Source organism: Saccostrea cucullata, unplaced genomic scaffold, assembly GCF_032062105.1.
Source record: "Saccostrea cucullata isolate Sc308-1 unplaced genomic scaffold, CSIRO_AGI_Scuc_v1 ctg157, whole genome shotgun sequence".
Classification (NCBI taxonomy): Eukaryota; Metazoa; Mollusca; class Bivalvia; order Ostreida; family Ostreidae; genus Saccostrea; species Saccostrea cuccullata.
The window spans coordinates 1,211,221-1,232,725 of NW_026918429.1; the positions used below are offsets into that span (position 1 = coordinate 1,211,221).

General features: G+C 33.9%; 2 protein-coding genes across 2 annotated transcripts; one reads left to right on the forward strand and one right to left on the reverse strand.

Annotated features, from left to right (window-relative positions):
- Positions 1-1,073: 1,073 nt before the first annotated feature.
- Positions 1,074-16,509, reverse strand: LOC134265458 (uncharacterized). Its single transcript, XM_062747665.1, has 4 exons — positions 16,422-16,509; positions 12,908-13,013; positions 2,547-2,867; positions 1,074-1,777 (listed from the first exon to the last, which is right to left on the reverse strand). The coding sequence occupies exons 2-4, from the start codon at positions 13,007-13,009 to the stop codon at positions 1,169-1,171; spliced, it is 1,032 nt and encodes a 343-aa protein (XP_062603649.1). The 5' UTR covers positions 13,010-13,013; positions 16,422-16,509; the 3' UTR covers positions 1,074-1,168.
- Positions 7,180-8,575, forward strand: LOC134265502 (integrator complex subunit 8-like). The gene is made up of 2 exons (XM_062747722.1): positions 7,180-7,356; positions 8,448-8,575. Exons 1-2 carry the CDS (start codon positions 7,233-7,235, stop codon positions 8,573-8,575), a joined length of 252 nt encoding a protein of 83 aa, XP_062603706.1. The 5' UTR covers positions 7,180-7,232.
- Positions 16,510-21,505: the final 4,996 nt, after the last annotated feature.

The window sequence follows — 21,505 nt, forward strand, 5'->3', positions numbered from 1 at the left end:
TAAAGTGACAGATTAAGAAAATCCTACTAAATTTTCCGCAGCAGGCTGATAATTAATCCCAAGGGATTAATTATACCTCTCTCATCATTTTCTTCTAAAGTTACAATAAGAACTTTTTCAGTATTAATGATAGAATGGGGGTTTTATACAACTACCTTAAAATTAATAATATTCTTGAATTTACATAAAGGGGAAAAAAAAGTAAAATATAAAAATATTTTTTTATCGAAATAAAAAATATATCTTCTTTAATCTATTTCTTGTTTTTAGAATTCTATGAAATCATAACTATTTTAACAAAAATAAAGTATAAACATTTATATTTAAATCAACATTTCAGAGTGTTCATAACATTCCAAATTGACTTAACTTCAAAACAAACTTCATTTGCAGACAGAGGTGGTAATTCATCTCAATGTGACAGATAAAGATAATGCTCTGGATTTTCTTCAGGAGGAAAGCTAATTAATCCCAAGGGACTCATAGCAGCATTCAGTTTACAATGGGAACATCTTCAGCAGTTATCTCTCTTTGCCATTGCATTCTTATATAAAGTTAAGGAATCTACCCCACCACCCCAGCACCAAACCAGGGGACATAGAGAAACAAACTTAGCATCAAAGTATGTCTTTTTGCCAATTGAACTACCATACCAAATTTGATCTTAATTGGGCAACCACAAAAAAAGTTATTAGGAAAAAACAGAAAATTTGTGGACGCAAGAATGACAGACGGACAGACAGAGTGATTACTATAGGGCACCCGCAAATCCTTGCGGGGCCCTAATCAGCAAAACTTGTTATTAGTCGCTGAGAGTGGGTAGTCTTAAAACATTGGGATGAATATTGCTTCCTTGTTTTTAGAGAAATGGGGTGTCAATAGGGAATAATTGACATTTGTTAGAAAAAAAATAGGTCCAATAATTGTAAGCTTCATATTTTTAGATACATGTGTAATTTAAAACATTTTATGAAATTAAGTTAATACAAACACATACACATTACATGTTTATATATAATCAAAAGAAATGCTGGAAATGAGAAAAGGTACATCACTGTTTTTTTGTTTTAAAAAAAAAAAGGAATCTCTTGTTTACACCTGCAGTGACACATAAAGGGATTACACTTGTACAGCTGTACTATCCAAATGTACATATTCATTAGTGAGTTCAATAACCAGTCTTGATCAAATTTCTGATGGTGCATTGGATTTGACTATAGTTCATTGCATTGCCAGCACTCAGCTTTCCACTCTCATAGATCTCCCATCTACCTTGACTGTTTCTTGAGACAGAGCACATTATGACGGCCTGGGAATGCCCTGCGTGTGTAAAGGTTGTTTTACAGAGGTTCTTTTGTATATTGCTGGCTTCATAAAATTTCAGGCTAGGATTAGGGTATCTTGAAATGTTAGGGCTGTTCCAAGCACTCAGGGTGAAGAATAAATGAGTGGCATTACTGGGGAGTTGTTTTAAATAAACATGTATTGTGTGATGACCAATTCTTTTTATACTATCCATCACATCTCCAGAGTGTGTTACTCCTTGGACTTGACGATTGCGAAAATCTATTAATTTCAAAAACTGTGTATTCTGATACATAAGACATGAAGCATCCAAATAATCAGGACCAGAGGTAGGATAACCCCAGTAAAGATCAAACACCACATGATCAAAGGCCTCAGGAATGGCATACAGCAGGACCACAAGGTAAAGTGTAGCATAAGGAGGAATATTGTAGTCTGAAAGTGTGCAGGATTGACCACTTGGTTTGAATATCTGCAAAAAAAAAAAAAAAAAAAAGAACATGAATAGTCTCTTTTTAGCTCACCTGATTCTAATGCTTCTGATCACAGCATTTTGTCTATGTCCATCTGTATGTAAATTAAACTGTATAACTTTTAACTCCAGAACCATGCACTGGACCATTTTCAACCTAAATTCATTTCTTGGTTAATTGGGATTGAAGTTTGTACAACTGAAGAACTACTTCTTCTTTTAATAGGAGATAACAGAAAATAAGTAAACCAACGCAGAGCAAACTAGAGCATCCCCTTGCAAAAGAGCACATTGATCCTAATGTGAATTACTATTTGCATATATTAATTTCGTTATGGTGTAATGCACTCATAATTTACCCCCTTTCCCACCCAACACAGGTGTGTTACTTTATCCCCCAAACTTCATTGGGAGGATAAAAAGTTTTTTGAAGGGAAACACTTTTTTTAGTTTTCACACAGTTATCTTTTCTGGCCCAGCGGATCTTGAGAAGAAGCTTTTTAATGACCACAATCAATTTTTCGTTAATTATCTCCCCGCTTGGGAGAGGGTGTTACCCTTCAAGAAAACTTAACTCCGTTTCACCCAATGGTACTCTGTGTTAAGTTTGATTGAAATTGGCACAATGGTTCTGGAGAAGAAGATGAAATTGCAAAAGTTTAATAAAACAATTAACAGCAACAATAACAATACATGTACAATGAGAGAAGCTGAGCCTTCAGCTCAGGTGATCTTATACATGTTAGTCTAACACAAAGTGAATTATTACCTGAACTTCCTTATCTTCATATAACAGCTTCTGCTTATTAGCAGGAATTTTCAGCTTGCTATTGATATGAATCTGTACTTCTGATAATGTCATAGAAGGTGAGTAAGGAATTTGTGCAGCATCTCCATTCAGAACAGTGACATTTAATATTTCTTTTCCAGAAGTTTTAGGAGCTGGTGGAGTGTACGTTGCTTCATATTCTCTAAACATTTCTTCAAGAATAGCATTGAACCACTGAATTGTAGGACTGTTAGGAGAGACAGGAATGGAACATCCCGGGTGAGGGCATTGGTGCTTCTTCTTGCAAAAATCTACCACACACTAAAAATATGAAGATGTATACATGTATATATGAAGGAAAAGGCATGTACATCAGATACCATTGTCTTTGCATTAATTAACACTCACAGCTACCTGAATTTTATTAAATCAAGCCAAATGTCAAAAAGAAACATTTTTGTTTAACTAAATAATTCAACCAACAAAATTAAGAGCCATTCTCTGTAATGACTTGAACTTTTATATAGGAGCTGTGGCACGCATAGTCTCAGAATTTCTCCAAACTCTGTATGATAAAAGTCATTGATACCTTAAACTGAAATCAGGCAAAAATTGGTTGCTATGTTGTATAGTTACCATGGCAACATGTCTTAAATTTCGAAAAATGGCATTTTTTAACATGTTTAGAACCCCCTAGTTAACATTTGCGGCAAAGCAAACAATTGGCAATGACTGTTTCCAAAAGTTGAAGGTCAGATGTCTCAAATGCATGATAAACATGTTTGGTAAATCAACTATTACATACGTTACTATGGTAACAAAGTATTCAAAAGTAAAAAAAAAATATTCATTGAATTATATAAAGTCATACACGTAAAAATAAAAAACAATTATAGGATGAAATGTGACCAAATAATAGAAAAAAGAGCCTTGAAACATATACCAAGAACAAAATATGATATTTCATTTTGGTTGGCAATGGTTGTCAAGGTTTTTACACCACAGAGAGCCTTCAAAGTAACACTCTGTTTGTTTAAATCTGAACCTATCTTTTAAAAAAGCACATTTCCTCATATCTAATGATCAATTTTTAAAGATGTTGGTGTGCTCCTAGTTTTCCCATTTGAAAAAATTCAGATTAGATTCTTTAAATAGAGCGTTGCTATGGAGATAAGCAGAAAATATATGCTTAAAAACCTGAAAAATATTTTCTTTCCTTGGATACGTACCCTTATATGTAGATTCCCAAAACTTTTATGATTGATATTTATTAACAGCTAACCTGACTTTTAATTTTGACTATCATCCAATCTCTAAATGGATGCAAGAAGTTGGCACACAGGGTTTAATATTGATATAAAGTTCACAAAATTGAACATTTTCCCTTCTTGGTTACCATAGCAACAGTGTTGTTTTCTTCATCAACTTTTATCAATATATGATATTCAACTTCAGTTCTAACAGATAAGTACTATTCAAGCTGAATCCTTTAATTTGTTTCTTGATTATATCGCAGTTTAATTCTTAATGCAGTGAAAAATAATTCACTTTTAAGCACTGGTACTTAATTTCCATGGTAACACTGCAAAGTAGCAATTTTACCCAATTTTTCTTATGGTTATGGTGTTGCAAGGTCCTAAGGATGCATATTTGCCAGTCTTGAATTTTCATGTTTTTCCTCAAGACAGTAGCATTAACCCAATCTTAGTTACTGGTTTTGCATAGTTACACTGTGTTACCATGGCAACCATAAAATTTATTTATAGAAAAAATTGCTTATACTTGTATACTTAAGATCAAACATTTTCATTGTTTTTCTTAAGTCGATGATTGAGTTTTAGCATGTAACACCTACCATTAGTGAATATGGAGTGCTTTTCAACATATTTCAGCATTTTAAATGTATTCCAAATGTACCCTTGGTTACCACTTACTTAGAGATATATTCTAAACAGTTTCTTTACAGTATAAGTGACATCAAGGTGTCATGTTTTTGTTAGAATGGTTTGTTTGCTTTTTCTAGTTTTTATTAGGCCACAGTCAGGATTTAAAGTGGCTGAAAATCTCGATTTTTCAAATTTTTCCGGCTGTTGCCATAGCAACCGAGACACTTAGCAACGAAATTTTGTTTGATATTTGTTTCTGGTGTCAAGTACTAGGCATGGGTGAAGTTTCATCAAAATCGGTGACCATGCGTGGCAACGAAGTTTAAGTGGTTACAGAGAATGGCTATTAAAAACAACTGAAAATTAAGTTGCCAAAATCAAAAACGTTATTTTGTATATCATTATGTGTATGTGCGGGGGGGGGGGGTTACCACCAGTCATGGCATATTTTTGTGAGCTTCCCAGTGGAAGATAGATAATTTAAAGAACAAGTTTCAATTTCATCCCATTCCGATAATATTTGACGGAAATTACATTTTTTTTATTTATTAGGGGAACCAGATTAAGGAATGGGGCTGGTATTACTTATAAAACAGTAATCCATCACTATCTAAACACAATGTATGAATTTAAAAACAAAGCATAAAACAGAGAAATTCTAGACTAGAGGTGGGATCAGTTTCTAAGGAGCGATAACCATCCTATGACTGCATGGTCAAATCACAGGGGGGCGGTAACATACTACATTTAATTTTACGTAATCACTATATACTAGTATACAAAAGGGCCTCGGTTGAAATTGTTGTTGAAATACCGGTATCTGTCATACATTCCGACGAATGTAAACGAGTGTATCAATCGTCAATTCAGTGTATAAATAATTTAATGGACTAACAATTTGTATGAACAATGTCGGTCAGCATTTGACTCAATGATAAATTGTATTTGCTGACAAGGTCATTGTATCGACCCACAGGAGTTTGCGTACCTATCAATTTTACCGAAATTTTTAGTACAGGAAAAAATACGTCATACCTTTAATAATAACACATAATGTCATAAAGGTATGACGTATTTTTTCGTTTACTAAAAATTTCGGTAAAATTGATAGGTACGCGAACTCCTGTGGGTCGATACAATGACCTTGTCAGCAAATAAAACTCCTGTGATCGACCATCGCCGAAACCCATGGGTGACCTGAGCCTGATCTCACCCGTGGGTTTCCGGCGATGGTGATCGACCAAAGAGCTTACTAAATGATAACTTTAAAGGAGACTGCTGATATTCTTGTTTCATCAACTTGTTAGTCAATAAATTACCTCGTTTTAGAAATTGTTCATATACGTAGAGCATGCTCTTGCGTATCGAATCAACTGACATACTAGTATATAAACGCCATGTGCAGGTGACGAAGGTATAATGCTGCATAAGTAAGGGAAATTGACGATAGAAAAGTTAAAGTCACAACGTTTAGACCCAAAATAAAATTAAGTTTGTTTGCAGTTGTAAAATATCCCACTGGAAATGCACCCGTATCCCAAAATGGAAATTTTTTTTTTAGCCATTTGGTATTTTTTTTTTTTTTTTTTTTTAATTTTTCAGAATATTGAAACAGTTTCATTTTCAAATTTTGACACGTTTTTTTTTTATCAGTGGAAAACCAGTGGTTTATAACAAGAGGTGATCTTTTTCATGTCAACTAGAATACTGTACTTGTGTGTGAAAATGTCTTTTAATTGTTATTTAACAAAAATCTGAATTTTTTTTTTAATTTTAAAAAAAAAAAAAAAGAATGCCTACCTATAGTATTAAGTCTAAAAATTATAGGTCGGCAACAGCAATCAAAGAATTTTTTAAGCTTGGCCTTATCACAGAGATCTGTTGTATTACCATTAACGTCTTTTTCAAGTAAAATATCCAACTGAACAGATGTATCGTATCGACATAGGAATGGAAATTACCATTGTTGAGTGTAGGGCCACAGCAAGTGTTTTCTTCTTTTCACGCATAAGATTTTGCACAAATTCTGCTTCATATGAATACAAATGTAGGTCTGCGGATAACGGAGTGCAATTGGTACCCATGGGAATTCCAATAGATTGTTGGAAGACCTGGAAAACCACATAGATATTGTCAATCAGAAACTAAAGCATCTTTTTTATGACAACTTCAGAGTACTGTACTTGTGTGTGCAATCAGAATGTGTTTTAACAAAATAATGACATTTTTAAAACGTGTTATTTCAGCGAATTTTTATTTTTATTTTAATGAGGGTATTCAGACACACGTAGAAAAACACATATAATACACTTAATAGTATTAAGTGTGTTATATGTGTTAATACACAATCTTGAAACCAAGCGCCTATGGTTTAAAACAGATATATGATTGTTAGGCCTATATTACATTTGAATAAAATTCTTTTAATAATAATACTTTATTAAATATTTTTAAATGACCTCTAGAATTCAATGTGTTTCAAATTAATTAAGATTTTATTAGGACCTAATTGCTTAATTATGAACCTTTTCTTTTGCTAGAAAACCAGAATTTTATGTAGTCTCAGGATTGAGCGATAGGATTATCAGATCGGGTTCGGTAATCAAACACTTCCTGTGGCACATTCTCTTCTCCTGGATAGTGACTTTGTGTCGCTGCAGAAAGGTGATATCAAAATACATTAATCCATAGCTTTAATAACAGTGCATTTCGTTTTATCAGAAATCAATCATAATGATGGCTGAATAGGAGTACACTCATGGGTTAAGGAAATGTATTTTGGGTTGGATTGTAATTCGCCATGACAGAAAATTTGCCTCGGGGGAACTTCGGTCCCATTCCTTCATCCCTCCCGGCCGTTTCATGGTTTGAATTTCTTTTAAATGAAGACCTCCTTGAGAAGCATTTGCATCAAGAAAATCCAGGTATGTCAAAGATAAGGTATAACGAGTTACGTGCCTTCAATGCGTGGATCTGTATACATATTTTTATCATAGCATGTCAGGATGATAAACTTTAAAAAATACCAAAAGATATTAGTGCTATAGATTCTACATTGTTCTAGTCAGTTTAACAAGAGTTTGTCATTGATTTGCAATGAATGAAACAGGCAGAGATGAAAATTGCAAAGGAAAGCACCATGTTAAAAAACTTTTTTTATATATTACTATTGTGTGAATTCAATATTTCTATTGATACATTCAATTAAATGCTGTAGAAAGTATTAGTATAATAATCAATTATACATTACATGAATGTAACTTAAGCCTAATAGGTTACTCTTTGTTTCTTAACCTTCTAATCATGTACAGACTGACAACTTTTATAGTTCTGTAAGAAAAGTAATTAAAAAGGGACTTAAAGTAAAACCACAGAAAATCTGTAAATTGCATGCCATGATTGCCATCAGCCATTAATGTCTATGTGATCTGTACACCAAAACAAAAAAAATTAGTGCTCTTTGAAGCCCTTTTTGGGGAAAAAAATCAGTTGTACATCATCAGTGGCACTAGCTGCAGATCCATAGCTGGCTGGTCTTCAAAAAAAAAAAATGGGATGGATGACCACAGAGTTAATTTAAAGTGCCGACCATAGCAAAAACTGTATATTTATTGCACACAAAAAGTTGAGCTTGGTTCTGGATTTATTTCTCCAAAGTTGTACTTCTATTGCAAAAAATAAAGCACATAAATTTTGACCAGTTCTTTACTTCTTTATCAAGTACACTCATAGTTGACATCTGCACAAAGCGCGTTGGATCAAATTATCTTGCAGACCAAAATGACAGTATAAATAGGTGAAATTTTCTATGACCCCAATTTCAGGGCCAGGAGGGCTATTCCAAGATGATCTTTGTGAGTTAACCTAGAATGGCTGTTTTTTTATGAATATGTACTGAATGAGAGCTGGCAAAAAACTATCGATTCAAAGATTGAGATTTAAATTCATAAAGAGAAAAAAATATTTAAGGTATCACTGTTTTGAGGTATCAAAGTTCAGCTGTTTTTTTTTTCAGACCCCTCCCCTGTACAGTTAATTGTTCAGTTCCTACAACAAGCTGATGCCCATGTGGTCAAAGAACCCCTGCCCCCCATTCCTACAGGAGAGAATGGCAGCATTGAACCACAGGGTAAGACAGTCTGATTAGGATCTTCTTTGAATTCCATCTATTATTCTTGACATTCTTTTGTCATTTCATCTGTGATATAGCTGAATTTTACAACTCTAAGAAAGTTTTCATTGATTTCCAGATACATATGCTTAATATATTGTAAACAGAGATTTAAGAAATGTTTTGTTTCAAAAGATCAAAGACCCTAAGCATAAATGCTAAGTGACATCTCTCCTGTATAATACTTACAACTTGCTAAATGATCACACTTTGTGTTACATGAATCTTGTGTAAAACTCTATTGATACCCAATTTTATTGCTCTAAGTAGTGACCTAGCTGTCCTTGCAGAAATCTGGCCTATCATGTTTAGACTCAAAGTTGCTAGACTTGTTATTGAGTTTTTAATTTTCATGAGCATAATAATCATTTCATCTTGGCTCAGATGAAGAAATATTTTTATTTGTATATATATCATTATATGCATAGCAAGATACAATGTCATAAGTGTTATGTGTAGTTTCTGACTTTTTGTTCATTATAAGCAGTGGAAACTCTAGCATGATGAAGTGGAAACTTGAAATTTTTCATTTGTACCAGGGTTTTAAACTAACTTGTAATCTTTGATCGCCATGTGGGCTACTAAACCTTGCAATTCTGGGGCCCACATCAAAATTTATTCGCCCACAAATTATCACACCTTCTGTTGAATAAATATACAACAACCCCATTTTTCGTTATTTTTTTTTTATCATATGACTCGTGTTTCTTTTCTATCCGTAGAAACATTGTGCATGACTTATCTTAATTTCAAATTTTCCTCTTTTGTTTAAAAAGATTGAAATGGTTATTAAACATCATATATTCAAGCACATGGCAGATTTCTTCACAGACACAACCAAGATACGTTTTGATTTGTTGGGCTCATTGACGCGTCAATGTCACATTCGTCGTCACAATCACTCAGACGCTTTATGTTTAAGTACTTCTCACTGGTAAATATAAAGCACTTTGCTGATTACGAAAATTTCAAGAGAAAAAAAGGAACATTCGGACAAAATTAAAAAACAAATATTTATCAACGTAAATTTTCTAATCGCCATGTGGGCTACTTGAACATAATTTTAAGTCGCCCACAAGGAATATTGGTCGCAAATGGCGAGTGGGCGACTGTTAATTTCAAACCCTGAGATTGCATTGATTTTAGTGGTTTTGGCCCCACCCCTCAGGCCCCAGGGGGGCAGGAACCATGAAATTCAAAAATTTTGTTTCCCTTCACCAATAGATGCTGTATACCAAATTTAGTTGAAATTGGTTCAGTGGTTCCAGAGAAGAAGCTAAAAATGTTTAAAAGTTTATGACCGACATACGATGGACGACGATGGATGAAAAGAGATAGTAATAGGTCACCTGAGTTTACACAGGTGACATAAAAATGAAAAATTTGACTTTAGATTCTAATACTTTTTATACCATATCAATGTGTCATCTTCTTTTTTGATCTAAACACAATGTATTGTCAAAATTAGCAGATTAATGTTGTTTTCATGGCTAACTGAGGCTGTTCCATGGACCTCCCCAAACATGTACACTGCAATTTTACTGAAAAAGCAATTTCTAGGGATGGGTATTGCCAAAAATTTCGTATCGCGATATATTACAATTTTTTCCCACAATATCACGATAATATCATGATATTTTAAAAGCAGTTTTTACAATGATTTTATATGAAAAGTTTTTCTAAAAAAATGCTAGAAAAACAAAATTTTACTTTCTTGAAATTTTTATCATGTTTATGTAAATAAAATCAATTATGTTTGGACGGTAAGATGCCGTTCCATTCACTTTTTACAACATTTTTTATACTTTATGTCATTGTAATTTGAAAGATTAAACAAACTAGAGCAAAGCTCGTTGCAAAGCAACGAGTAGGTCTTTCGTCCTGTTTGACCGGAAGTAACTTTTATTTATTTAAAAAAAAAAAAGAAAAAGAAAAATGACGTCTCTAATGATTTAAATCTTCCAAGTCTATGTTGAAAATTGCGAAAGTAAGCCATTTTTTGCTACTTCCTGTTTGACCTGAAGTGACGTCGACGGACGGTAAATTAAGTTTCATGCTTACAGTGACAAATATTTCCCCAAAACATGTCAAAACGGCAAAAATTTGCAGTTTCGGACTACTTCCGGTTTGGTCGGAAGTGACGTCACAGGACTTATTTTGATGACATCAGTAGATTTTTACGAGAGATTTTCAACAACTTTGCTTCTTTGATGCATAAAAATTCTCAATACTTTTTGAGATTTCTGGAAAAAACTTTTGGCCCCATTAGATCCCTTAATTTAGGGGTCAGCCCTTTTTCCGAGATATCATTTGAAAGATCTTATAATTCTGCACATATTATGTTTTATATATTTTAACAAAATATTTTTAGCTTAGAAGATAAAAAGCAAAATATGAGAAATTTTTGGCTCTTTTAAGCGTTCTAATTTTTGACCCCTATATAGCACCATTTTGAATAGAGAACTCGAAAAACAAAAAACGATGTGCACAACTTCAATCCTTCTATTATCTAAAATCAGTAGAATTTCTGCTCCAGCTTTAGCCATCTCTGAGCCTTTCTCTGGAAACGAAAGCCTATAAATTTTCGTTTAAAGGAAAATAACTCGAAACCGGAAGTGACTTTTTGAAATTTTCGACAGCATTCTGATAGAATTTAGTGACTGCTAGTACCTCTGAAAATTTGAGCGAAATCAATTGAGAAATGAGTGAAATATGAGGCTTCAAAGTTGGCGTCTAGGAAGTAGAAGAAAAAAACAAAAAAAAAATCTTTACAAACAGAATCAGTAGAAGGTCTTCCGTTGGAAATGGAAGACCTTAACGTCAAATGAATAATTTCTCGACTTTATAATATGTAATGTACCTAAAGTCTCCATATCACGATACATATCACGCAACAAAAAATCACGATATACCGGTATACCGATAAAATCGCACATCCCTAGCAATTTCACTGCCCACAACATGGCATGGCACCAGTATGATTCAAGAAAATGTGATAGACCTGACTAGGATTTGAGACAAGGCCATCTCAATCATCTCATCCCGATTGATTTAATACCATATGGTAGAAAACTATTGAATTAGTTTCCAATGCATAATTTTGTCAAGACCGTATACTTTACTTGACCCACAGAATGAATATTTAGACAAGAACAAAATAGCTCAATCACCTGACAGTGTGTGGTGCAGTGGTAGGAGCATTTGCTGTACAGTTTGGGAGTGAGGAGTTGGTCCTTACATTGTGGGTTCAATTTCCACTTGAGACAAACCAATCCTCTGGAGGAGACTTTATAAACTAAGTTCTGTGTCCTATTGTCACCAACATCAAGCAGTGGTTAGAGCGTCTCGTCTAGAGCCGCGAAGTCAGGAGCGCTGTTTCGAATCCCACTGTGGGGCATGGAGACCAGTCCTTCAGATAAGAGCGTATAAAGAAAGGTCCAGTGTTGCAGTAAGTGCAGGAAAAAGAACTCTCACTGCTCAATGATCCTGAGTGTCGAGTATAGGTCAAAATTTGTAGCTCTCCACCGGCAAGTGGTGGTGTCTCAATATGAGTGAAAATTATCAAGAGGGACGTTAAAAATCATAGAAATTTATCAATCATTCTGTGTCCTATTAGGTGCAGGCACAAAAAAACCTTACAGTACACTGCTCAAAGTCCCAATGTTTCACAAGGGGCAGTCTCAATATGTGTAAAAAAAAAAATGCTACACAAAAACACTGACAAAAAGTATGATTAACTTATATAATTCTCTGGAGCAAGAACAAACTTAATAAGGCCTAAAAAAAAATATGTGTGTTTCCGCTTTCCCGACCGACCCTAATTTATAGTGCCGACCCTAAACATTTTTTAAATGCTTTTGTCCCATGAAGTGCATTTAGATTTCACCTAGGGAATTAGAGTCTCCAACTTTGCAAGCTTTTCAAGACAGAAAGAAGTTTGGATCACCTTTCTTTTATAAGTTTAAGTCACAGAAATGCTTGAAACCACCATTTCTTTTGTCATTAATATTACTTCTATACACGTTTTGATTAAACAAGCAAAAAAAAATTTTCAAAAAAAAAAATAACTGCCTACCTACCTACCCTATATTTTTTCAGCCTGAAAGCGGAAACAAACATATTTTTTTTCTAGGCCTAAGATCAAACACAAAAGTTGCATGTCTAAAAGATAATGTGCAATCTCTAATCATTTTATACAGTACTTATAGTTTCTTGTTTCACTTCATAGGTTCTCTTTATATGCAGTCAGCTCACCTCACAATTGCCTGCTTTTGTTAAACATTTTTTTAAAATTTGTAACTTACCCTCAGACATGTAAGAGGAGGATGATCACATTTTTCTGAGGCAGTGGTAGGAGGAAATTCATTGGAAAGTTTCTCAACCCCACAAAGTTTACAAGATGCCATAGTTCTTCAAAAATACCAAAAATAAAAAATGATTTAATATTAGGAATTCTTTTAATAATTTTTTTCTTCAAATAAATACACAATTTGATTTCTCAATATTATTTGTGATGTGAAAGATAGAATTCAAAGATCATTTGAACATGGAACTAGAAATATGTCCAGAGAACATGTATGCCCCACCTAATGTACATGTATGTAACTTAGCTCTGACCATAAAATCACTAGTCCTGACTATATATATCCTTGCAAATTTACTTTTTATAGTCAAGTTTTATAGCTAATTTAAATGAAGTAACTTTTAAAAACATACTTGAAAGATTTTTGATGATGATAATTTGCTTAGATGCTGAAGGTGTTAATATGCATATCAAAATTATCACGCATCACAAAACCCCCAAACCTGACAGTTTATACATTTACATGATTCCGTAAAACTCACGAGCTAGATCCATCCCCGTTCCTCCCTCTGCCCCTTTTAAGACCATGTCATTATACCCCATAATTAGAGATGGGGATGTCCGTCCGTCTGTCCACTATGCTTTGGGGTGCCTAATCTCTTATCCGTAACTCCTCTGACTTAAGCAGGAGGAATGTCCAACCATAAATTGTACAATTATTGGAAACAAATAACATTTTCCCTAGAACACTAGTCTGATTAGGTGTAATAAGGGTTAAAACATTATTGAACTTGACAATCAAATAGATTTCTCCATTGTAAATACATGAAAGAGGAAATAAATTAGTATTTTATTCATTTTGTATTAATTTTGATCGGGTTAGGTCCAAATATAAAAAAATCAATTTCTCAAAAAATTATCACTTTCATTTCAATTTCTTTTTAACATTGTTTAAAATATGATTGACAAACAGGTTCTCCTCAGTTGTGACTAGTTTTATTGTGTTTTTAACCATAGGGATTAGGTTTAAAAATATTCATAAATAATTTGTTTTATTTTCATAAATAATTTTTTATAAAAACAAGAGGCCCATGGGCCACATCGCTCACCTGAGCACTGCGGCTAGGCAAAGTATGAATTGGTTTATTATTGAAAAGGTAAGATCCAAAAGTAGTCCCATGAACAATCATGGATTTTCTATCTTAGAGAAGAAGATTTTTAAAGAATTTTTCTATATATTTCTATGTAAAACTTTGGTCGGCCATTTTGGCCCCGCCCTATCCCCGGGGGTCATGATTTGAACAAACTTGAATCTACACTACCTGAGGATGCTTCCAAATAAATATGATGAATTATGGCTTGGTCATTCTTGAGAAGAAGATTTTTAAAGAATTTTCCTATATATTTCTATGTAAAACTTTGGTCGGCCATTTTGGCCCCGCCCTACCCCCGGGGGTCGTGATTTGAACAAACTTGAATCTACACTACCTGAGGATGCTTCCATATAAATATGATGAATTATGGCTTGGTCATTCTTAAGAAGAAGATTTTTAAAGAATTTTCCAATATATTTCTATGTAAAACTTAGGTCAGCCATTTTGGCCCTGCCCTACCCCCGGGGGTCATGATGTGAACAAACTTGAATCTACACTACCTGAGGATGCTTCCATTTAAATATGATGAATTATGGCTTGGTCATTCTTGAGAAGAAGATTTTTAAAGAATTTTCCTATATATTTCTATGTAAAACTTTGGTCGGCCATTTTGGCCCCGCCCTACCCCCGGGGGTCATGATTTGAACAAACTTGAATCTACACTACCTGAGGATGCTTTTAAATAAATATGATGAATTATGGCTTGGTCATTCTTGAGAAGAAGATTTTTAAAGAATTTTCCTACATATTTCTATGTAAAACTTTGGTCGGCCATCTTGGCCCCGCCCTACCCCCGGGGGTCATGATTTGAACAAACTTGAATCTACACTACCCGAGGATGCTTCCATATAAATATGATGAATTATGGCTTGGTCATTCTTAAGAAGAAGATTTTTAAAGAATTTTCCTATATATTTCTATGTAAAACTTTGGTCGGCCATTTTGGCCCCACCCTACCCCTAGGGGTCATGATTTGAACAAACTTGAATCTACACTACCTGAGGATGCTTCCATATAAATATGATGAATTATATATGGCTTGGTCATTCTTGAGAAGAAGATTTTTAAAGAATTTTCCTATATATTTCTATGTAAAACTTTGGTCGGCCATTTTGGCCCCGCCCTACCCCCGGGGGTCATGATTTGAACAAACTTGAATCTACACTACCTGAGGATGATTCCCCATAAGTTTCATCTTTCCTGGCACAGTGGTTCTTGAGAAGAAGATTTTTAAAACATGCCACCAAATTTTCATTAATTGCCAATTATCTCCCCTTGAATGAGGGCGTGGCCCTTCATTTGAACAAACTTGAATCCCCTTCACCCAAGGATGCTTTGTGGGAAGTTTGGTTGAAATTGGCCCAGCTGTTCTTGAGAAGAAGTCGAAAATGTGAAAAGTTTACAGACAGACAGACGGACGCCGGACAAAATGTGATCAGAAAAGCTCACTTGAGCCTTCTGCTCAGGTGAGCTAAAAATTTAAAAGTCTAACCAGCCTTTCTTTACATATTTTATAATTCATATGATGCATTCATTTAAAGCATAGGCAATAGTTCATATTGAATTACGAACCCCCATCTCTGCAAATAATTCTTATACAATGATAAAAATCCTCAGGTATAAACTTTTCATCCATCTTATATTTTTAAATAATTCTTTTCTCTCCAATTCGGCATTTTTCTGTCGTTTAATTTTGTAATCACTGAAGTCCCCGAATTCCAATGTCCAAAACGGGCGGACAGAAAATTATTTGACAGCTCTAAAAATCGCAGGGATATGTGTTGGTGTGCCATTCCTCCTTAAATATAACACTGAATGAAATTTAACAATACACCCCGCCCTCTCCCCCACTTGAAAAGTGGAAGGTATATAGTGATATATGTCCTTCTGTACATCCATCTGTCTGTCCGTCCGTTACGCTTTGAAGTACCCATCAAATCTCTTATGGGTCAAAGGGTCAAGGTTAAAGGAAAGGTCGAGGTAAAAAAGATTGATGCAGTTAAAATTGAAAAATATACACATGTATGTATCATCATATAAAGTTAGAATAATAAACTACCGGTATCTATTAATAAACACAAATCAACACTGTTAGTTAAATGTTTTTAAAAACTAATTCAAGGAAAGTGAGGTCAAGGCAGAGACAATATATAAAACCATGTTTTATACGTCTCTGGTCAAGGTCAAAGGAGAGGTAAAAATGTTAATAAATAGCTCTCATCAATATCTATCACTAGAATATAAAATTTATAAAACTATCTTTTTCAGTAGGCCCTAGTTTCTAAATGAAACTCAGAGCTCAAGGCAAAACGAGACGAAAGGACAGAGGCACAGAAGACGAACAAATGTCTCTGCACTTACCTTTTCTTCTCTTCTCAGATATATTTCTGTTTGGATAAATAATTGGAACTATCATAAAGTGAAAATAGGATTTCAGCGAAGTCTCATTATTTCGTGACTAAGCTCAACAGGATTTTCTAAAACTCAACTTTTACTTTCGATTTAAATTCGCGGAAAAAATATGGGCGATTCTACAACTAAGAAAAGGGTATTCATTGGTTATTGTTTTTTTAATTTGCAGAATAAAAAATAGAAATGAAGAAAAGTTTACAGTGTATTTTAAACAAAATTTGTATAAGATATTGTAAGAACTGAAACTTTGATTAACATCTCTTAAATTAGCCATATTTTTGATAGTACATTTGTATCATTCCCCTTCCGAAGTCGAAATAGGATCTTCTTCAGACATCTCACATGATACAGCAAAAAGGCAAGGGAGGAAGCAGGGTAAGAGGAAGCAGGGGTAAGGAGACATGAGACCTATCAGATTGTTTGTCAAATTATTTGTCAAATTATTTCGTTTGTTAGTCTGGCCGAAGTCCTCTGGTTGTGGCTGGGACTTGTCATTATTTTTCTTATTTCTTCAAAGTATAAGTCTGCAGCATATAGGCGTCGAACTCGAAAGCAAATTGAAAGGGGTGGCTAATATTGAAAAGGGGGCCCAATTTTCAATACCTATATTATGTATATATCTTTGCTAAAAAGTAGGGTGGTAAGCCCCTCCCTCTCTCCCCGGTTCCAACGCCTATGTGCAGACAGCCTGGACATATGCTGTAAGTTGACAATATGTCAGGCACAATCTTTTGATTAAGCTATACTGTAATATCATAAATATGTTTTACGGTGTGACCGTCGGGGCGAGCGCAGTTGTACTATCAAAAACACTTGAAAAATTGATCAGCCACTTCAAACATCAAGCCGCACGAGACATTTTGACTAGCTGTGACGTCACACGACGTCACGGAGCTCGTCGGAGCTTTGCGTTACGGAGACAGCCGAGCGTCTGGTTGAAACTATAGACCTAGTGCAATTTTGGTCGAAAAACATTGCCAAGTTAATTTTTGTTTCTTTGTAAGATTTCTACAAACTGAAAGCCTTTTATGCTTTATATGTTATTTATTCGCGCAAAGAATATTGGGTAGTAAAGGAATTCTGGGAATGTTTCACAACAAAATTTGCCTGACGTATGTACAGATTTCATTCAAAATTTCCTCTGTTCTTACACGTTAGTCTATTGAGACGCTCGCTGCGCTCGCTGTAAGTAGAATTTTTAGTGAGGATTTAATTTGACATTATTAGCGAGGGTGCCAAGATTGCTAAAATTAAATATCGCTAAAAATTAGTTGCGTTTTATTTGTAATAGTTTCTTTAATGTGCATTTTAAAATAGCTAAAATAACATCTAGCTAAAAATGAATTATCGGTTTTTAAGGACAAATCGCTAAATTTGCGTCTCGCTAAAATTTCTACTTATATGGTATATCTTGATTTAGCTATAAAGCTTTATCAAGCTTATTATTTAGCTATATATTTTATCACACTTTTTATGCCCCCCTTCAAAGAAGGGAGGGCATATTGCTTAAATTGCTGCTGTCTGTCGGTCGATCGGTAAGTCGGTCTGTCGGTCCATTTAGTTTCTGTTCATTTTTTTCACAACCGTTGCACATACTGAAATGAAATTTGGTATACAGGTATATCAGATGAATATCTAGGTCAAGTTTTGTTTTGGGTATGATTATGCTATTTTTGACAGAGTTATGCCCCTTGGACTTAAAAAAAATTCTAATTATTTGCAGTTTCTGTTCATTTTCTTCAGAGAGGTTGCATATACTGAAATGAAATTTAGTATACAGATTTTTCAGATGAATATCTAGGTCAAGTTCTGTTTTGGATACGATCACACCATTTTTAACAGAGTTATACCTCTTGGACTTGCAATATGCAATATTTATATACTGTTGTTTTATGCTTCCTTTTACTTAATCTAGTAAAATAATGTACGTGCAAAATGGCTTGAAGAAGTAAATTTAATTAATTTAACTGTTAAAAATGATTTTACAAACTATCAGTTAATTCACAAAAATTTATGATTTTGTACAAACTATACAGAGGAGTTTGTTTTTACCTTTAAGCCAAAGCCAACTGAATGACGATCCTGACTGTTAAATGAACCAAAACGAAAATAAATATTTTGTACCATGTATCAAACTGAGAAAAGATACTGCGGTAAATTGTTTCACTCCTAGCTACAAAATGTCCAAACTGCATATTAATCAGGTCCAACACAATCTCTTGTCAGTCTTGATTAAGCTTGAAATAGTTCTTGTTATTTAATATGTCATTAAAATAAAATATTTAAATTTGACAATATCTGTGTGTTTGTTAATTTTAGATAGAACCAAAGTATGTCCTTGTAAGCTGGCAATACAAGGGGAAGTAATTCAAAAAGATGATATAAATAATTTCTCTTCTAAAACATTTACTGGTGATTATACTGTAGCTTCATCACCATGTCTCGAAGAAAAGCGTCACGTGACACGTCTTAAAAAATCTCAATTGAGCAATAGTACAAAGTTGTCATAATACTTGTTAAAAAAATTACAGGTAAACTTCGGTATCTCAACATCGGATATGTTGACAACCTGGGGTATGTCGACCTCCGTCCGCGGTCCCACAGCATTATTTACTATATAAATGATTTGCAAAAACTCTGATATGTCGACCTTGGTAATGTCGACAACCCCGCTTATCTCGACATATTTCAAAGTCCCAAGAGCAAAATTTACCTGGAATATGTCGACATCGGTGCAATTTTCTGTTCTGCTTAACCTAATTGTTTTTCAGCTGGTCGCTTGTCACGCACGGACGACTCTGTGTATCTCGACATTGTCAGAAATTCACACCTTGGCTTTCACACCCATGCTTTGACTACAATTATAATACTGCTCTGTAAAAATGTGTTTGTAGAGGAATCCCAAGCCCCCTTAGCATCTCTAATACGTTGATTGTTTAATGTTCAGGCTTGGGTAATTATCATTGATAAATCTTCTCAATTCTGCGTTAATGTACAACCGTTTAATTGTGTCGAAATCTAACAAAACTTAAAACATTTTATTTAAAAAAAAAGTAACTGAATAACAATGTACACACTGAATTCAATTTACCTTAAAAATTGTGATAAAAATGCATTCAACATGAATCAATCAAACTTATGACTAGTGTTGAATAATCGGGAAAATTTCATAATTGATAATCGGTCAAAATCGGAGAAGCTTAATCGATCAATCATCGACTTAATTGGTAATTCAAATTTCAAATACAAAATTCCATTTCCTTATAGCATTTATCATTTATGGAAAAAACTAAAAATAAAATTTTATCAAGTTTATTCTAAAGACAACTTTTTGTTGTATAAGTAACAAAGAAACAGAAAAAAAATTGTCATGACATCAGATTTTGCATTTCCTGGATATGAGTAAATTTCTCTCTATTGTTCTTTAGTAAGAATAATCTTAGCCCTCACTACAGTTAGAATACGTTCCATATACTTGTAATGTGTAGCAAATTGGAGCAGATCCGCTCAGAAACGATTTAAAAGTATATAAAAGGATTTGCACTGGAAATAACTACCAAATTAATCAAAATAAACCTTTTTAAGATTGCTTATGCCTTTATCCCAAAAGATAATCCATATAAAGACGAAAATCCAATTAATTTCTCAACGTTTTTCTCTCGCTTCAAATTTACCGGCCATGTTTACATTCGGAACTCTCTAGATTGTTCATAGTAAATGCACTGAGTACGCGTTATCGCCTGTGTTTCTTTTACTACATTACGAATACACGGAACAAATTCTATCATTATAGATGCTTTAAACCGGTAGGACAGTATCATTTTAACGGTTTTTGTTGACCTCTTTTCGTTTTGACATGTATTGTTAATGCATACATATTTGTTTTGTTCAAATCGAACACGTTTATTTGGGCGCGTTTATTTAGGTGACAATCGATTATGAAAAACGTAATCGATAATCGGAATCGAATACCCATAAACGATCGACAATCGATCGTCGGCGACAATTGTTTCATCACTACTTACGACATGCATGACTATTGCATCAGCCATGGGTGCATATGTAACATCATTAAGTTTGTTAAATGCGCAATTCCAATTAAACTTTGGTTTAAAATGAAATGAAAATTAATGATGAATGATTATGAAATAAAAAAGAAGTGAAATGAAATAATTTAAAAAATATACTAGGGATGTCAAATCGGTCGATTTTTAATACTCGGTTACTCGGACGTTTTTCCGATCGAGTACCCGGGTACCCGGTAAAATTGTAAATAAATATGAACAAGTAACTTTGATAACTGTAAAACATTGTAAACTCTTGTAGAAATAAAACCACATGCTCCGATGGGAGATTTATCTGTAAATCCGATGTAATAATTGTGAGCACATCATGCCCGACGAAATTTAATATAACATTTTTTAAAGATCAATTTATTTATCAGATAAACACAAGGAATAAAATCATAAATGGTTCACAGTGGGTTTTTTTTTCAATAATAATCTGCTCCATAATTGTAATGTTACTCTTTGGTTGCGTTTGACTTCCAAGTGATCAGTCGTCAGAGCTACAGTATCGACTTATCAAATTCTTCTATAACAGAGCAGATTTCCAATCTTCGTACATGTTTTCGATCCTTTATTTTATAGCATTACAGGACATTATGTTGTAATTTGATGCAACGATGGACATCAGTTTTTTTTTAAACCTTTGCCTTCAACCATTTGAATTAATTGGCATGTAATCAAACACAACCATATCAACAATGCATTCGCGCGTGTAATATATCATCTGTCTTTTTTCCCGATAATTTACTGCTTCTTAAAGAATTGACAAAATTATTTGATTTAAACACATTAAAACGATGTGCAGTGAAAACAAATTAAAGCAAACAAAAAATAAGGGTAGAAGTCTGTCGAAGGTGAGAAAAACTAGGTAGCAGGTGTTTGGTCACGATAATTAGTGTATAAACACTGACACGGGCGATAACGGTCGTTTAGAGGTGTAGGAAACCCTAATTACTGTATGTATAA

Coding starts and splice junctions, on each gene's coding strand:
- LOC134265502 (XM_062747722.1), top strand. CDS start 7,233: ATGACAGAAAATTTGCCTCGGGGGAACTTCGGTCCCATTCCTTCATCC. Junction 7,357..8,447: donor TTTGCATCAAGAAAATCCAG/GTATGTCAAAGA, acceptor TTTTTTTTTCAG/ACCCCTCCCCTGTACAGTTA.
- LOC134265458 (XM_062747665.1), bottom strand. CDS start 13,009: ATGGCATCTTGTAAACTTTGTGGGGTTGAGAAACTTTCCAATGAATTT. Junction 2,868..12,907: donor CTCCTCTTACATGTCTGAGG/GTAAGTTACAAA, acceptor TCATATTTTTAG/TGTGTGGTAGATTTTTGCAA. Junction 1,778..2,546: donor ATGAAGATAAGGAAGTTCAG/GTAATAATTCAC, acceptor TTTTTTTTGCAG/ATATTCAAACCAAGTGGTCA.